The 16,712-nt window shown below is 52.6% G+C and overlaps 5 protein-coding genes across 5 annotated transcripts; 1 reads left to right on the forward strand and 4 right to left on the reverse strand.

Moving 5' to 3' along the window:
- Positions 1-2,416: 2,416 nt before the first annotated feature.
- Positions 2,417-5,164, reverse strand: BOA1-1 (Oxidoreductase BOA1; the record flags this gene model as incomplete). The annotated part of the gene is made up of 6 exons (XM_037326948.1): positions 2,417-2,435; positions 2,484-2,693; positions 2,773-3,096; positions 3,156-3,384; positions 4,285-4,784; positions 4,842-5,164. 6 exons carry the CDS (start codon positions 5,162-5,164, stop codon positions 2,417-2,419), a joined length of 1,605 nt encoding a protein of 534 aa, XP_037173795.1.
- A 2,112-nt stretch (positions 5,165-7,276) lies between these two features.
- Positions 7,277-7,760, reverse strand: CGCA056_v011703 (uncharacterized protein; the record flags this gene model as incomplete). The annotated part of the gene is made up of 2 exons (XM_037326949.1): positions 7,277-7,663; positions 7,713-7,760. 2 exons carry the CDS (start codon positions 7,758-7,760, stop codon positions 7,277-7,279), a joined length of 435 nt encoding a protein of 144 aa, XP_037173796.1.
- A 3,062-nt stretch (positions 7,761-10,822) lies between these two features.
- On the reverse strand, positions 10,823-12,644 carry DYNC1LI2 (Cytoplasmic dynein 1 light intermediate chain 2; the record flags this gene model as incomplete). Its single annotated transcript, XM_037326950.1, has 5 exons — positions 10,823-10,969; positions 11,026-11,702; positions 11,750-11,843; positions 11,894-12,276; positions 12,338-12,644. 5 exons carry the CDS (start codon positions 12,642-12,644, stop codon positions 10,823-10,825), a joined length of 1,608 nt encoding a protein of 535 aa, XP_037173800.1.
- A 726-nt stretch (positions 12,645-13,370) lies between these two features.
- Positions 13,371-14,464, forward strand: Rbmx2 (RNA-binding motif protein, X-linked 2; the record flags this gene model as incomplete). Its single annotated transcript, XM_037326951.1, has 2 exons — positions 13,371-13,426; positions 13,489-14,464. 2 exons carry the CDS (start codon positions 13,371-13,373, stop codon positions 14,462-14,464), a joined length of 1,032 nt encoding a protein of 343 aa, XP_037173801.1.
- A 202-nt stretch (positions 14,465-14,666) lies between these two features.
- Positions 14,667-15,985, reverse strand: apg-14 (SVP1-like protein 2; the record flags this gene model as incomplete). The annotated part of the gene is made up of 4 exons (XM_037326952.1): positions 14,667-15,587; positions 15,636-15,733; positions 15,786-15,824; positions 15,877-15,985. The coding sequence occupies 4 exons, from the start codon at positions 15,983-15,985 to the stop codon at positions 14,667-14,669; spliced, it is 1,167 nt and encodes a 388-aa protein (XP_037174235.1).
- Between the last annotated feature and the right edge of the window lie 727 nt (positions 15,986-16,712).

Genomic DNA, 16,712 nt, shown 5'->3' on the forward strand with positions numbered 1-16,712 from the left:
GGGTCGAGGTTGGTGGTGGTAGTGGAGGGTCGAGCACAATCATCCTTTTTCCCTCTTTAAACTAATCATGGTTAGACCGAACCACCGAAGCTACCTCAGAACTTGAGACGGTAAAGTCTGTGTTGGACAAAACGTGACAGGTGCGTCGCCGCAGCATGCAGGGAAGAGATAAGGCCAAAATTCAATCAGTCATAGAAAATGGTGCAGTCTGGTTGCAGATGCCGGGCCATTGATTGGCGGTAGGAGGTGAGAAACAAGAGGGATCTGCAGCCACTCGGGTGCTAGAGGCATGCTTGTTTGGGTAGTATCTGCGTCGACGGGATTGTGATACGGCATGATGATATGTCTCCCACAGCACTAACAGAGGCAGAGGGCCCTTGACAGCTGCAAATTGCTGACGTCTCCAGGTGACGAGATGGCAGCTTCTGTGATGCGGATGGAATGCCACATGGACATGAGTCTGTTGATTCTGGCAAGAGGCACAGGGACTTCCCTGACAAACTTGAAGAACACGAAAACGTGAACACTGGGGATGAGAGGATGGACTGGCTTGCAAGAAGCGAAGCTGCGGGTGCTGACAGCATGGGGTTCGTCAGAAGGAATCATCCCCGCCTCAGCAGACGAAGAGATCCATCTGATAGAGAAAATGAACATGTTCCACTAGGAACAAGTCCACAGTCACCCGTCCACCCGTTCGGCATGACATCCATGGCGGCCCAAATCCCTAGGATGGAACGGCGAAGAGACGGGACAGGAGGTTGATGGCAGCGGCCGGCGGCCAGAGAAAAGCTGCAGATAAGACTGCGAGTGCCTTTGTCCCTATCGCCCTCTGATTGAGTCAGTCGGTTGGACAGATCGGGGTCCGTTACTGATTGATTGCATCAGAGTTCAAATCGAGGTTGCAAATCGCGCGCTGTTATCGCCGGTGGTTGACAGGGAGAAAGATAAGAATTCGCGATGCGTGTGGATGGCGTGGAGAGACCGGACCCCGGCAAGGCGCACGGGCCATGCCCAATCTACATCTCCGCCGCGTCGAATGAGCTTAGCTTGTGCGGGCACTCCTTACCCGCATCTCATATTCATCCCTTCAGCAGTTTGGGGGCGCTTGTCGGCATGAGCTCCGGCATAAGATCTCGAGTCACGGAACAATCTAGGCTTACTCTTCCAATGCTGTCAGCGTATGATACTAAAGCAAACATGACATAGGTTCCGTTGATTGGACTTCGTGCGCCTGGAAAGATTCCAGGGAAAGTCCTCCGTTGAAGACCGTTCTCGGCAGTGGTTAGGTCAAGCTTTTGCGAAGACTTTGTCCAAGAGAACCAAGACGAACACCGCCCCGCCGTGGGGATCCGCTGTATTAGTTTGCAAACATGCCTCGATACTGCCTGTCCACCCACCACAACCAGGAGGGCAATGAGAAGTGAAGGTCCATCTGACACGTGCCCTGCCGCTGCAGCGCACCTTAAATGAGAGATTGAGCTTTGCGGGTACAAATCTGTGCATTTTATCATCTCAATTGGTCAAATGTGAGCTGTGTTTCTCGTCCCACGCGGGGGTTCTGGTTTCCTCACGCCAAGCATATTAGACGGCACTTTGCATGGCCCAACGCCCTATCAGAAGCACATTCACGACTTTGAGTGAGAGGTTTCCAAGGGGCTCATATGTGATCTTGATTGAAGGATCATATCAAAGATACCTTGACTCATCTCAGCAAATAATTGTTAGTTATCACGACTCGCCCGAAGATACCCCGAATATTTAGATCTCTACACCGGTGAATGGCATGCTGTTGTACACCACCTCTCACTTGTCCCGGCCGGGCGGATCATACTTCCACGCGGGACAGATTTGTGCCGCCGGCCTGTAGCCGGATGCGATGACCTGCATACTCGTGGCCGCGGCCAGGCCTTCGGCTCCACGCCTCAACTGTCAGGATCGACGTTATCTAGATCTTGCGGGCGCAGGCATGCTTCCTGGTACTCCAAATGAGAGTACCCTTTACCCAGGCTCCCGTTTGGATGTGACTCTGCCCCAGATGCGGTCGCCGACGGCCAGCAGGCTCGTTGACGGGCCGGAGGCTGGAGCCGACTATTACAGCGAGACCAATCATCAAAAGCATTCAAGCACGCGCACGCGACTCAGTCGAGGCACGCATGCGCTCATTCGTTCTGGAGGGCCTCAACTGGTAGCCTCATCAGGGGTTTCACTACAAAGATCCAAGAGACTCACTATATGTTCGCTCCAAGAGGCTGTTTCATCAGTTTAGCTGGCAAGCTGTATTTCTTTTCCGGGTATACCTTCATATGAGGCGATGAAATATGGGTAATCTTGTGGCTGATGATGGCTCTCACTGCAACAGGACTTAAACAAATCTTCGTCCATCTCAACGTGATTTCACTCATTTTCCATCACAACCTCAGACGACGCGATAGGCGCTGCTCAAAGTCAGTATCTGATGAGAACAACTAAAGGGTAGAACTCACTCAATGATAAACTCGCCCTTACTCCATGCTCCACTCGCAACCCAAAGCCCGGCGCCCAACGTCTCGGCATACCTCTCATCCCCCGTCGTCACGTGAATTGACATGCGGCAGGAGTACTGTCTTGAATCCACATCTTTCTCGGGAGATTTCTGGAGAGAGGTCAAAACATCTGCTGGTCCGCTCAAGGATCCACTGATTCGCAACTCGAACCTATGTGCATGAGATGCCCATTAGCCCTTATCCTCCGGAGATTTTCCGTAGACAGACGGTAACACATCACGAAACTTACTCTGCGGGCTTCTCATCCTTGGTCCAGAGTTTCAAAAGGCCGCCGACCTTGCTTGTCCCCGGTTTCGCGTTTGACGCGTCGTCAATGTAATACCCTCCCGCTACAACGAAGCCTGATCCAAAAGATCCCGACCACGAGCCACTGGAGACTCTGAACAGCTCTACCTCCTTCGCGTTATCTGGGACAGCAGTGTGGACGCTAACACTAGCGAGCTGCACTGCTACTCGGAAACCAAATTCGACAGCAGGCGGTGGGATAGACATGGTCGGATGTGGAAAGTCCATCGAGGGCTTTGCCGCATCGTTGTCAGAAACCTTTGAATCTCTGAAAGTTTTATCAGTCAGTCCAAGCTCATACACAAGCCTAGTCATTCAACCTCATACCGTTCGTCATTGACAACGTACTCTGGCGTTCGTTCTTGAGCAGGAGCCTCTTCGGTCTTCACCCTCTTCTCCTCAGAGTCACCCCAGCCCCCATGATGCCTCGCTAAGTTCCTCTCCGGAATGCGATAGAAGCCCCGGCCGGGGCGGTCAGGGATCCACGCCGGATCCCACGCTAGGTCCTCCGGCTTCAGCTTCGGGGTCGCGGTCGGTCCCGAAGGACCCTGGGCGCCTTTGAAAAAACCATGAGAATAGCTAGACGGCCGTCCATCCTCGCGGTTTATGTCGCTCATCGGCACTCGAATTTCAGATTCTTGGAGAACGGCCAGTGGAATAGTGAATCAGAGAGACAACCACACGGGACCGCCGATGGGGACGCTGCGCAAGAAATTTGGGATCGATGTAAAGACCACACTAAACGAGCGAATTCATGGCCAAAGCCGCAGCTGAGAAACGGAGGAATATGTAAGGGAACATTTGAATGGCGGTTGAAAATGCCCCTGGGCGCTAAAATACATTTCCCGTGTTGGTCCTCTCGTCAGACGAACCCCGCATAATTAGGCGCCGGCCCGCAAGCGTCACGGAGAGATGCAACCCCAGCATCGGCGCTGTCGGAGGGACTATCACCCCGCCCGCCGCGAATCACGGCCCGATGATGGCGCCACAACCGGCGGTTGGCGCCAGACTCTGCCCACAGAACCCCCGTAGGAATAAGGATAACCCGTGAGATATGCGCTGTTGTCAAGACTCTATGATCGGATTAGCAAGCGAGAGGGAGGACTTATGCCAAGATACACAGATCATAGCAACCTGGTGCGAGAGGATCATCCCCTTTCTGTCCTTGCAGAACTTATCGTTTCGACCCAGAATGGTATGATTGCATAATTGTTAAGTCGAGAATAATTATCTAGGAGTTACTTATTATTGTTATCTGCTCGCAAACAGCGCCAGACAAAACAGGTTTCTTCGAAAGTTCTTTGCGTTCTCTCTTTGAACTATCATTCATCTAGTTATGACTAGGAGATATCACGTTATTGTCCACAGTAGATTTGCATTGCCTCTCGAACGGTTAGAGTTGTCATCTCCGGAAAGAGACTGTTAACCCGGCCCTCTGTCGGCAAATCCATCTTACCTTGCGCAACTCTCTTCCCAGAAAGCGCGACCTGTTGCATGACGGTACTCTTGTAAGCCGATGGAATCTTTCCCTCCCACGCCGGAAGTGGGATGCAGTTACCCTCTCGCAAGACATCCAGCTTGTCATATTTCTTTTCAAACTTGACACCACTCGTTTCTTCCGCGATGGCGACGAAGTCATTGACCGTCAACCTGTCTCCCGCCAGGTAGTACCTGCGCTCCCAGCGAGGCAGACCCAGCACTGCTGCGACGAAGCGCCCGATATCGCGCGAGTGAGTCAATACTATGGGGTGATTCCCGTCACCGGGGATGGCTGCAACGTGGTTGCCAAGGTCGATCCAGCATGGAAGATTGAGTCGAAATGCGGACTCGATGCGTGGCGCGAGCCAGTAGTCCATGAACATTCCGTTCGAGAACTGCGTGTATTCAAGATCGGTCTCCTTCAGACGGTCAACTGCCTTGAACTTCCACGCGTAAGTCGGGACGTCGCGGATGAACCTAGATGAAGAAATATTAGATCGATGAGAAGGAAACAAGGCACACGGAAGAACAAACTCGTCATCATATTTGGCTCCAAACTCGCTCGGTATGAACCGCTTGGTGTGCTGGCATGCAACAGCGGCCTTGATGAGGTTCATTTGAGCCATTCCGCTGGCATCATCAGCGATTGACACGGTCGAGATGACCGTGTGAACCTGGTTTGTGTCGAGAACCTGCGTTAGGTTTTCGATGCTCGTGTAGTCGACAACCATTATCTTGGAGTCGCCGGTTGCCTTCCGCCCCAAGATGATGGCATCGTCGACTCCGAGTTTCCCAATGGCGTCGAAAATGGCTTTGCCGATGCTGCTTGAGCCACCAGCAATAGCTACTTTGACCATCGCAAAGGCTGTGGTCGCTTGAAGAGAGCTGCTTTACTGCGACGCACCGTTGATGAAGGAGTGGCAAATAGTACTTATGGAGTGAAAACGTCGATCAATGAATTTATGAGGCTTGCGATATAAGCATGTTGGTCTCTTAGAGTAATTGGCGAGCTTTGAAAGTGAAAGGCCCAAAATCCGCTCTTCGTGCGCAAGTGGAACTCTGGCGGCAATACTAGGCTGGGCTGCAAACTCCGCACATCAAAAGCGGGTTCACCTCAAGTATTACAGCGCGGAGTTCGCGGAATTCCGCATGAAGATCCGATGTACGAATATTACTGGCCAAAAAGAGAGACTCATGGATATCTCGGGGTCCTGATTAGATCGCGAAGTCTAACCTGGAAGCATAGTGGAACGATGCACTGAAGGACTTCTGCTAGCCGAGCGGAAAGTGTTAGCAAACCGGTCGGATACTAACCCTAGGCTATTGAATCATCATTCTCATTACGTTCTTATTATCTCGATTACAGTTCGAATTGCATTAGTGGTACCGTTGTTATCATCATTGAAGTTCTCGTGGTTTCTCGTCGGTCTCATCGGCTCCATCGTCAGTATCCTGTACCCAAATGGCATACCTCATGAACTTTTACGGTAACAGAATATGTGACCCAATACGCCTAGTTATGTAGGCATGAACATAAAACATGTTACACTCTACTATTCGTCATGCCCTGAGTCTCAAGAACGCTCGCATGCCAGATACTCTCCACACTTCATTAGTACCAAAGTTTTGATTGTTTCATTAATACTTTGTTGGTCCTCCCGGAAACTCTACCAAAAGAAATACAAAACACCCCCTAGATAGAACAACTAAAACGCATTAGATCAAATAGCAAAGACATATACAATGGTAACCTACCAAGTTCCCAATAAAACTATCATTCTCTTGACTCTGTCGGTGAAGTCGCTTTTCCCTCTCCTCGGCGGTTTCATGCTTGGTCGATCGATTTTCATCAACGGTAGCCTTTGAATTGAGAATTTCCGATTGATGCAATGGTGCCGACGGATCTTAGACGCATTATGTCTTCGTTCTCATAGTCTTGGTGGATGCATCAAATACCTTGGGTCAAGTCGCTGGCGGTTTCCTCATGCGAATTTCTCGTCATGGTAATACTAAAGACAGGCTGAATTCGGTCGGACGAACGCTTTCGCTTCACGCTGAGCTGAACTTCTAGCGAAAAATCATGAATCTAGTGAAAGCGTCTGAGAATGACCGATGTGCGGTCCGTGAGTGAGAGAGGAGTATGAAGGATCAGATCGGATGGTATTGTAAAAATGTTGTCGATTTGGTTTACGGCCGGGTTTGATGGAGGGTTCTGCTTTCGTTCCAGACTGAGCGGGGGGGTTCTGTCTTGTATATACTTGCTGTGACCTGTTCTTGCATATTGCCTAATGCATTTGTCGCATCCCTTTATCCAGACAAAAGTGGTAATCAAGGGATGATAGATGTACCCGCTCATGCATATGCATGGGTTCATAGTGCATGTGAAGCGCCCATCAAAAGCTGTTCAGTTCATTGGCTGGAAAGCCGAGTATAGGCACTGGATCCATTTCTTGGTGCTTCCCCAGGCGCGTTCCAACAACCATCATATCTGACAGAATTACGTGTTCATTACCGCAGTACATCTGGAGCATAATTGAGACTAGCTTCTGTTGCTTGGCTTCCTCTTGGCAAACTTAGCACAAGACAGGGTCGTTCAAAGTGGCCGCCAATGATGAATCTTTACCACCTCCCACAAATTTGACACTTCGTGGAATGTTCCTCGACCACTGGCAACCTTTGGTGACTCCCAATCATGAGATATTCCTACTAACACCACTCGCCGTTCACGACCACATTCCAATTCGTTGGGTGAAACGCCTGTCCGCCAACCTTCGGGTTGATGAGTGGATTTCCTCTAACGCACTGCCGATTGATAGCGCCTGCACCTGAGGCAATACTAAAGAACGATGCCAGTGTCTTAGTTTGAGGGGCCTGATCAAATGAGACTGTTAGTCCAAGCACCAAATATCCGACCAAAAAGGTTACACTTACGTCGTTGCACCACCAGATAGCAGAGTTGAAGGAGCAGCTCACTCGTCCACAATTCCTGGCCCCGGCCCGTTCGTAGGCTTCCCTGAAAGTCTGGCAAGGTACTCTATCCCCTCATAAATGTGCCATCCATCCGCTGGTTGCCAACGCCCAAAGCACGAGACACTAAACTCAGACCAATCGGCCCGCTTGGTAACAGCCCATTCCCCGTCATCGCCCAAAAGCTCGTTGACAGACGCAGCAGCGGCCTCCGGGGCTGCGGAAATGTTGAAATCTTGCTTCCAATCAGGGTTTACCTTTTGCAAGTTTTCGACAATCTGCTCGATTGTTCCCTTGAAGATCTCAGTGCGGCCATCGGGGAAGATTTCAACTTCCCATTCAAGGTCTGCCACACCGTAGCCTTCGATGGGCGCTATCTGAGCGATCGCCTACTCATGCGTCAGTCAGATCAAGGAGTCGAGCATTAGTGAGATCTACCTTCGCCCCGAAAAAGGACAGGATTAAGGTCGTGCAGAATATCTTCATGTTGGAGTCTCTTGACAGTCGTCAATTTTGACGGTAGCTGAATGCTGATCGAATTAAAAACAAGAAGGAAGATGAGCTTGAGGATGTGTCGCCTGGCAGGAAGAAGCGGTCGACGTTCTCTTTTTGTAGTCAAGTTCTGGATGCTTTCCACCGAATGACAATGTTGAATACGGACGATGTCTCGGCACAACTCGGGCATGTTCCGATTACCTCGCAACCCAAGATTCTGTCATTTGGCTTGTGAAATCTAGGCGTTGATTTATCCCTGCATCATGGCTATTGTTGGGCAGCGGGCTAGCAGACAGGACTTGTTGGTAGGAAGACACAAGTTACGTAAAAGGTTCTACAGACTTCGTCTTACTACAGGTGAATTATCCATACATGTTCTAGGCCCATGTTCTAGGCCACAACAGACTGGCCTCCAAAGAGATAGACTTGGTCAGATAATATCCACTTCTAGTTCAAAGACACCATTCACTATTAGGTTCCCTGTCAAATCTAGCTTCCACGTCACGAATACGACAGAGGCATGCAAGCAACTTGGAAGCTTCTGAGAGCTTTTGCACTGCGACCTGCCTTTCCGAGAAGTCTTGGGGTTGGTTGGTTGGTACTCAATACGATTTGAGAATGACTCGTCCCGCCGAGACCTGCAGTGACCGCTCCAGCACCAACAACAGTGAGGGCCTTCGTACCATGTCCCCATTGTTATTGAAGTTGGCGAGAGTTTTTCGATACGCAATTAGGAAGGTGATGAAGTCACTGTCTAACCAAGTAATAGCAGCACGCTTTGCACACCGTAATCTACCGTGGTCCGTCTTGGGCTACAGGCGCGATTTGAGAGGTAAGGTATTCACCTGAGCTGGACTTGTGTCCATGGGCCGACAGCAAACCACAGAAATCTTCCAGTGGCGCTTGGAAACGACATGTTAGAAACATGGAGGGTGGCGCTCATTACACGAGGCGAACACGGGTTGAGAAGAATGATATAAAACAACCTCCGCCCATCGAGAACAATTTCTTAATCAACTCTTCCACAGGCATTCTTTCAGTCAGCTCTCCGATTCCCAGCCAAAACAATGAAGATTATCACTGCTACCGCTCTATCTTTGATGATAACTCGAGTCAGTTCTGATCTGCCCCTTTTACCAAATACCTTTTGCTGATGCCCTCAAGATCCTAGGCCAGGAATCCTCTATTCCGGGCTACGGCGTCGACGAGATTGAGTGGGAGGTAGAAACAGCACCTGGCACAGGATTCGTTTCTGTCAACGGCACGATCGAGAATGTCGTCGCGGAAGTTACAAAGATCAATCCGAATTTCCGCGAAGATTACGGACTAGACAATGGGACCTTGTCTGAGGTCATCGCAGCTTCTAGTAGCCACGAAAAACGTCAGGCCATTGTCCGGGAGTTCTCTCACGAGTGCTTCGGCAGATGGGGCCCGGCTGATCGGGGCCGTGTGCGGGAAGGCATCGAGTATCTCTACAGAGTGAACGGCAGACCAAAGAATGGCCCTGGACCAGGCAATTGCGGCCGGGTCAGCTGTTCCGATTTCGCGGCAATTTGGTGGTGTAACGATGTAAGTTTATGTTCTAATGCTCTTGTTTGAAAATCGTTAGATATTCTTTTGCTCCTCTTCGCAGTGCGATTGGCATCGCCTACGTTCTTCGCTATCAAAATTGTTTCCATTCTATGTAAACATAACACATCTGACTGATTCAACTGCAAGGCCCCCGTCACCAAAGAATTAGTCTCATTCGTGAGTATCGGCAACGGAGCTTGGAAAATATACGAGAACTGTCAAAAATATGCGGCCGGTACAATTCTCCGATACGACGTCGCTGGGCAGGCGTTTCATCCTACCAATTGGAATGTCATAGTCAGAGGCGATTGGTGTTAGATGGAATGTCTACGGCATTGCCCAGACGCAGAGGCTGGTTGATTTTGCCTTGGAGACGACTCCATGGATTGTAGCGACTAAATTTGATTGCTACACGGCTTGCCTTCGCCAGCTGTTCTCGGACCATGGAATAATGCCCCTGACTCTTTCTACCTCAGGTCTTTGCTGTCGTTTTTGGAATAGAGTTCGGCATTGCAAGTGTGGAGGAAGAGAGTGTGACTTTGAAAAGAGAAGAATGTTAATTAGATGATCACTTGAATCTAGGACTGGTGGGTGCGTACTACTCGGTAACGCTGCTGTCTTACGTAAAAGCATCAGTGCACTACGAAACACAAATTATCTGTATTTGTCCCCTAAATACATACCTTAAAGTATTATCCATTGGGTTATAGAAGCAGTGGCTTGTTCTTCTTAAGTCTCTTCACAGCCTTTGGCTTTTCCCCCTTTGCCCTACTTGAGAATTGGACAACCTCTTGTTAGTTAAGAAAGACGAACTAGGTTTGCTAGTTTGATAGAAGATCTGGAAGGCTGGTTTACGTCCTGTAGAAGGATGTGGATCCCTGCCCCAGGATTCAGTAGAGGCTGCAGCCATGTGTCAGGTACATCAAATCAATGAAGAAACATTCAACGAGACGCCGATATGTCGACCTGATCCACTCGAAGCGCTGATTGCGTTCAGTCGAAAGAACCATGCTTAGCAAGACTTAATCGGGGCTTTTTGTGAGCGCTTCTAGATCGTGCTCGAACACTCTCGTTCTCATGACTTCATCCAGGTATGTATTTGATATGAACAACACCAAACGTATACCATAGTCATAATCGGGGTATCTATTCTACAGCGACTGACTGACTGACTGCTGACATGCTAGATGGAAATAAAGCCGTCCACCGCAACTCAACCGCCGCCAATCTATCACTTCTTTTTCCTTTACTTTGATTTTGGCCCTCATCCACCCTTTGGCAAGATTTTTCCCTTGCCATCCCCAGCTTGTCCTCACATCTTCGCCAAAATATGGTACACGTCTCATTCAAAAACTAAATCCGCCCCGGGAGAAGAGGGAATGGTAGGTCAAAGTCTGAACCTTTTCCCATAATAAAAAAGAGGGTAGCCTCGTAAAATGGGGCTTTGTGGTGTGGTAGTGTATGTCATCTCAAAAGGAGCTTCAGGAGCCGTTCGTAGGTTGCTTGCGGTTCATCAGACCGCTGAAGAACGCCTCCAGCTTGTCGTTGTCCATGTCGTCGGGGTTCTCGTTCGCGGTGTCGGCCGGCGGCGTGGTCGGTTCCTGTGCAGAGCTGTATGCCTGACGGTCCTGCGTCCCTGTTAGTCTGGGCTTCTCATCATCCGCAAGACCCTCTTAGTGCTTACCTTAAGCCGCTGCACCATGTCGTCGGCATCCACCTGGATGCCTCCCATGTTGAACTGCACAGGTCCGATGTGCTGGCTGACCTTGCCGTCGCCCTGGCGCAATGTGGCGCCGAGGTCCGGCTCGTCCGCGCGCTGCTGGCCCGTCCTTGACTTGCTCGCATCCGCCTTCTTGTCCTCGGCGCTCCTGCTGCGGTACTGCTCGAGCGTCTGCAGACTGGATCCCAAGAACTCCTGCGTGTCCGTTGATGACATTTCCAGCTGCGAGGGGTCGGCGTCGCGGCCCGCGAAGGAGATGGCACTGCCTGCGCTGCTGAGATCGCGGATCCAGTCCTCGTAGGGAGCGACGGCGGACGACCACACCTCACCGTTGTAGTCGCCGTCCGCCTTGGCCTTGGTGACGATTTCGAGGCCCTCGGTGGTCATGGGTGGGGAGGGGAAGGTGGATTGCAGGTCGTGCGACCAGCCTTGGCTTGTGGTCTCGACGTCGAAGCCGTCGCGCAAGACGCGGATCTTGCCCCAGGAGTCCCAGTTCGGGGGCACGAGGATCTTATCCCTGTCGATCACGTTGTGCTTGAGCGGTTGGCGTTTTAGGAGAGAGGTGATGCCTAGGCTGGAGTGTACGAGGCTCGATATCGAAGAGGGGACGTTCGGAGTGGTGTAGATGAGGGATGCGCCGTCTACAGAAGTTAGCTTGACGCCTGACAAGATTGGAGGGCGAACGTACGTCTTAGTAAAGCTGTTCGGAGGTATTGAAGAACTTGATCAAAGTCTCCCTCCTTCCAACCTTGTGTCTTTTCCAACTGCTCCATCTTTTCCGCCTGGGAACTTGTTAGCCATTGAGTCGTTCCTGTGCTTGTCGAAGACTCACATTTTGGCAGACCACACACAACGGCAGTCCAATACCCTCCTCCCACTCGCCAGGGCCGAGAGGCAACGCGACATCCCCTTCGCTGGTCGTCGCTCCTGTGCCGTCGAGGTTGGTCGAGCCGCCGCCTCTACCCCTGTCCCTCCAACTGACCATGAGCTCCTCCATCGCCGCTTGACACTCGTGGCTCGAGTTCTCAAGAATGCTCCGCATAAACAGGATCCATTCCCTTAATTGCCGCATCCACATGTGTGGTGTAGACCAGTCCAGGAGAATGACCATTAGGGTATTTGGTATCGTCTCGGGGGTGATTAGCGGCTGAATAAGTTTCGGGAAAGCTTCTGACGGCGTCGACAGCATGTAGAGGGAGATTCTCGCCAGGATGTCTGTGCAAACAAGTCAGCGGTCAGAGCTACGAACGCCAAAGATGAACTCATTCCAACGCACCTTCTTGGTCGGCGTCCAAGACGTCGTAGTAAGTGTAACCCAGAGCGAAGCTGTTTGCGACAGGCGGTGTCTTGGAGCTCTGGCGGTCCAGGGTCCGCTTCTCGCTGCTGTGCGACAGCGACTCGATGAATTCACGCTGCGAGTCGGGCGTGCCGCCAAGCATGATCATGTTCTTCTCCGGTAACCGCTTGCCGCTGGCGACGTTGTCGAGCATGGAGCTCCAGAGGTCCTTCTTCTCGCCATTGCGCCCGTCGGACCCCGCCGAGGCCGAGGTGTACGTCGACACCCTGTTTGCACTTGCCGTCATGATTGTGTTGATCCGCGAGGACGCATGAGGGGAAGCGATTGGCGGCGGTTGTGGTGGGTGCCTCGGTTGTTGCTGCGAGCGGTGGTGTTGTCGTGGTGTTTTGTGGTCCTCGGGGGGAGGAGGTGGGTTTGGCAGTTGACAGCTTTATGCAATGGACAAACAAAACGCGTCGTCCGTCGTTCGGGATCGCGCCTCAGGGGAGGATGGTGAGCTGGCCTGGGATCACGGGACTCTCGGAGGCGGACGAGTACTTTTGAACGGGAAAGAAAAAGTCGGAAGGACGAGCAATCACAGCAATATTATCACTAAAGAGGCTGCAGGTCTGCCTCGAGCAGCTGGGCTGGTATCTTCAACGGCCAGACCAGCCAATTCATGCCCCCTTCATCAAAGTGTCGGGGAATTTGGCAGCGCCGGACCGGCTGTTTTCCCGAAGCCTAAATGTGCTGTCACGGCACGGCACAGTGCGCTACCGAAGTGCCAATTTAGGGGTTGTCTTTGGCGCTCGTTGGGGGAAATGACGCACTGACGCACTGACGCCGCTACGCGAGCCACCTTGTCGGCCCGCGGTGTGGTGTGGTTGTGCGTGTGGAGCTTGCAGCTGCAGCGAGCTCTGGACGTCGCTTCCTCCAGCCTTGCAGTTGAAGCTCGTTGCGCCAGCCTTCCTTTTGCAGGCATACATCAACATCTCGCAAGCAGGGAGCGTAAGCCCTTGGTTCAGCTGCCAAGATGAACAAGATCCGCGCGATCCAGGAGCTCAATAAGAAGGAGATTGAGCATGGAATGTGAGTTTTCACCACCGCACCTGCGCCAACTCCTGCCTGTTCGCCAGCTAACAGGGAAACAGCTCCCCCGAGGGTTCCTGGCACGTCGACTACCGCGACACGGCGTACATCTACTTCGGCGGTCTCCCCTACGAAATGTCCGAGGGCGACGTGATCACCATCTTCTCACAGTTCGGCGAGCCCGTCTGGCTGAAGCTGGCGCGCGACAAGGAGACGGGCAAGTCCAAGGGCTTCGGCTGGCTCAAGTACGAGGACCAGCGCAGCACCGACCTGGCAGTCGACAACCTCGGCGGCGCGACGATCGGCAGCCGCGTGATTAGCGTCGACCACGCGCGGTACAAGTTTCGCGACGACGAGGACCCGGACGAGGGCAAGGTGGACTGGGAGACGGTCGCGAAGCTGGAGGGCGGCGGCGGCGGCGACAAGACGGACGAGGGCTCCGAGGACGAAGAGGAGGAGGAGAGGCCGCAGCTTCCTGAGGAGAGGGAGCTCGCGCTTCTGATTCGAGATCATGATGATGACGACCCGATGAAGGAGTTCTTGATCGAGGAGAAGAAGCAGGAGATCCAGGAGGCGTTGGCGAGGAGGGGGGACAAGTCGGAGAGGAAACACAGGCATCGTCACAGGTCGCATCGGTCGCATCGGTCGCGAAGGCACGACAGCGATGAGGAGATGAGGGATGCGGATCGAGATGAGGACAGACACCGGTCTCGGAGGTCGCGTCGCGACGAGACGCCGGACGATAGGGACAGGAGGGGCGGAGAGAAGAGCTCTCGTCGGGAGAGGCGCCGGGGTGACTCTCGAGAGCGAGAGTCTAGGAAAGACGACAGGAAAGACGATACGAGTCGGAGAGATAGGGATCGTTCAAAGGACCGGCGGGATCGGGACCGCGGCGGGGACGAAGATCCCAGACGGGAGCGGCGGCGCCGTCACCGGGATGAACCCGAGGAACGCTCCCATAGAAAGCCAAGGGATGGCGACGAGGAGCCACGGCACAAACGGAGAAGCAGGAGCAGATCACCGCAGGCTCGACGATGATGTCAACTCTCGTCAATAAAGCGATACTTTCGCTGATACCCCATGGCCTAATTGCTAGTACAAAAAAAGCGATGCTATCGCTGATACCCCTTGATGCCTACAACCATGATGACAACCATGATGACAACCAGTAAACGCCATGCCGTGGCCGTGAACCAACATTTCCCAAAACATTTCCCAAACGCCTTGCGATCAGGGGTGTCTAGCCACTACCCAAATATCTCTTCCAGCCTTCCCGTGTAAGATAACGACGTCCGTCCTCGCCCTTGGCGATAATGAACTTCTCCCACCTCGCATCTTGGCCCGCGCCAATGACCACCAGACTTTCCTCGTTAATCCAGCCGATGAGTCCCTTCTGCGGTCGTGTTGTGCCAAGGGGAGTCTGCTCTGAGAGGGGGAGGCTGCCCATGAACGGGTCATCGCCGGCTTCGAATGGTGCGGATGCGAATGAGTAGACGTCTGAAAACATTCTGGGCATCAAGGGGATCTTGCCCAGAAACCCCCATCGGCCCTTGCCGTCATCGCCTGGTCTGCCAGCGAGAATGCCAGATCCAGCCATTGATGCTGATGGACTCGTTGGAACAACGACACCCCTCTTTGGATGGGGGACGTCGAACACATGCAACGTAGACTTGTCTGACGTGCAAGCCACCTTGGTGCCCTCCGGACTAAATCCAAGAGAAAAGATGGTTGCAGGATCCACGCCTCGTCTCAGCTCAGCCACCTTCGCGCAGTTGCTCGTCGCGAAGACTCGGATCAGCGTACCCTGCTCGCTCGCCGTAGCCAGCGATTCGCCGTCTGGGCTCAGTTGGATGGCTCTGAGTGCTGAGGAGTGCGCGGGGATGATGCTAACGTTGCCAGTGCCAATATCCACGAGTTGGACCTGGCCAACTGTTCTACCTGGGAAGGCAATAGTCTTTTCTGAGAGGCAGCAGAGACCAAAAGGGTTGTTTGTGGTCTCATACACGGCCTGGAGATCAGGTGGTTTCGCAAATGAATATACGCGAACGCTGTTTTGAAGCGCGACGACGATGCGGTTGCGGCCAATACGAACGCCTCTTACAGGTGTTAACGAGGAGATTTCCATGGCCACCTTTGATTTGAGCCCGTCCCAGATGATGGCCTGTCATGTTTAGCACTCAGTCTTGCCAGAGCGAGGAGGAGCACGCACTTTACTAGAACTGAACTTTGGCTGTCTTCCGCCGCCAACAAGTGCGAGATAATTTGTGGTGCCCATCATCTCAACGAGGCCAATGCCTCCATTAAAATCTGTCAAAAAGTCTCAGTCTTGCTCATGAGTCTGAATGCCACGGGCGCAAACCTTTAGAAGCCTTAAGAAGACATGATTTAGTGTGAAAGACTGCGCGATGTTAGAGACGGGTCCTCCGGAGGCAGCAAGCAAACAAACGTACTGCAGATGCCTGTGTTAAGGCCGACAGAGAAGCAGCTCGCATCGTTATTGAATGAAACCGACAGAACGACCGTAGACGGCGCTGTCTCGATAGGCGGCCGGGTATTCATCGTCGGCGAAGGGAGATGACGATGGGCCCTCTAAGCCGGTGTAGCAAAGTGATGCCGTGGCCTGTGTGACGACGCTGAGGGGCGCGGTTGTAAGGGATGGGAATGCAGATGCAGATGTAAAGGCTGGGCGACCGAGCCAGTGTTGTGCTATTCGTCGAAGCTATTCGCTATGATATCATTCTTCAAAGATGTTTCCCACGACGTGAGAGGCCACTGTAAGCTGTTTGACGATGAGCTGGAGTCTCTTGAACGATGGCCTTGTCGTTGCTTGAGCGGGTCGCAGTCAGCTGGACAGCCGAGTCAGGAAGCTGTGAGTGCCAACAGGGGCTGTTGATAGGTGGACGTGCTGGCTGCAGTGGACAGCGGCCTGGTCAACACTTGCGCAGAGCTATTTGATGCGTTCCTTGATTTGGTTGCTATTCAGGGCGATGTTCACAAACGATCCCGTGGTCGGCGTCTCAGCAGAGAAGTCAGCCTGGGACAACCGTTATGGAAATGAGGTACGTATCATCGCTTCCACAGCGCCGCAGGAAGTTAAACCGTTGTTGAGATGAAGGGACGGTGTGATTAGAGCACCTGCCATGGCTTGACAGGTGGCACCGGCCAAGCCGGCAGCCAATGGCTGCAGCGACGCGAAACATGTTTGGGCTGGCAAACAGAGTGATTTCAACGCGCTGCGACCAGGCAAGTGCACACAGCACAGGCAGAAGCACCTCAGTGTGTCTGC

Source organism: Colletotrichum aenigma (assembly GCF_013390185.1).
Source record: "Colletotrichum aenigma strain Cg56 chromosome Unknown KSG_Cg56_contig08, whole genome shotgun sequence".
In the NCBI taxonomy this organism is placed as follows: domain Eukaryota; kingdom Fungi; phylum Ascomycota; class Sordariomycetes; order Glomerellales; family Glomerellaceae; genus Colletotrichum; species Colletotrichum aenigma.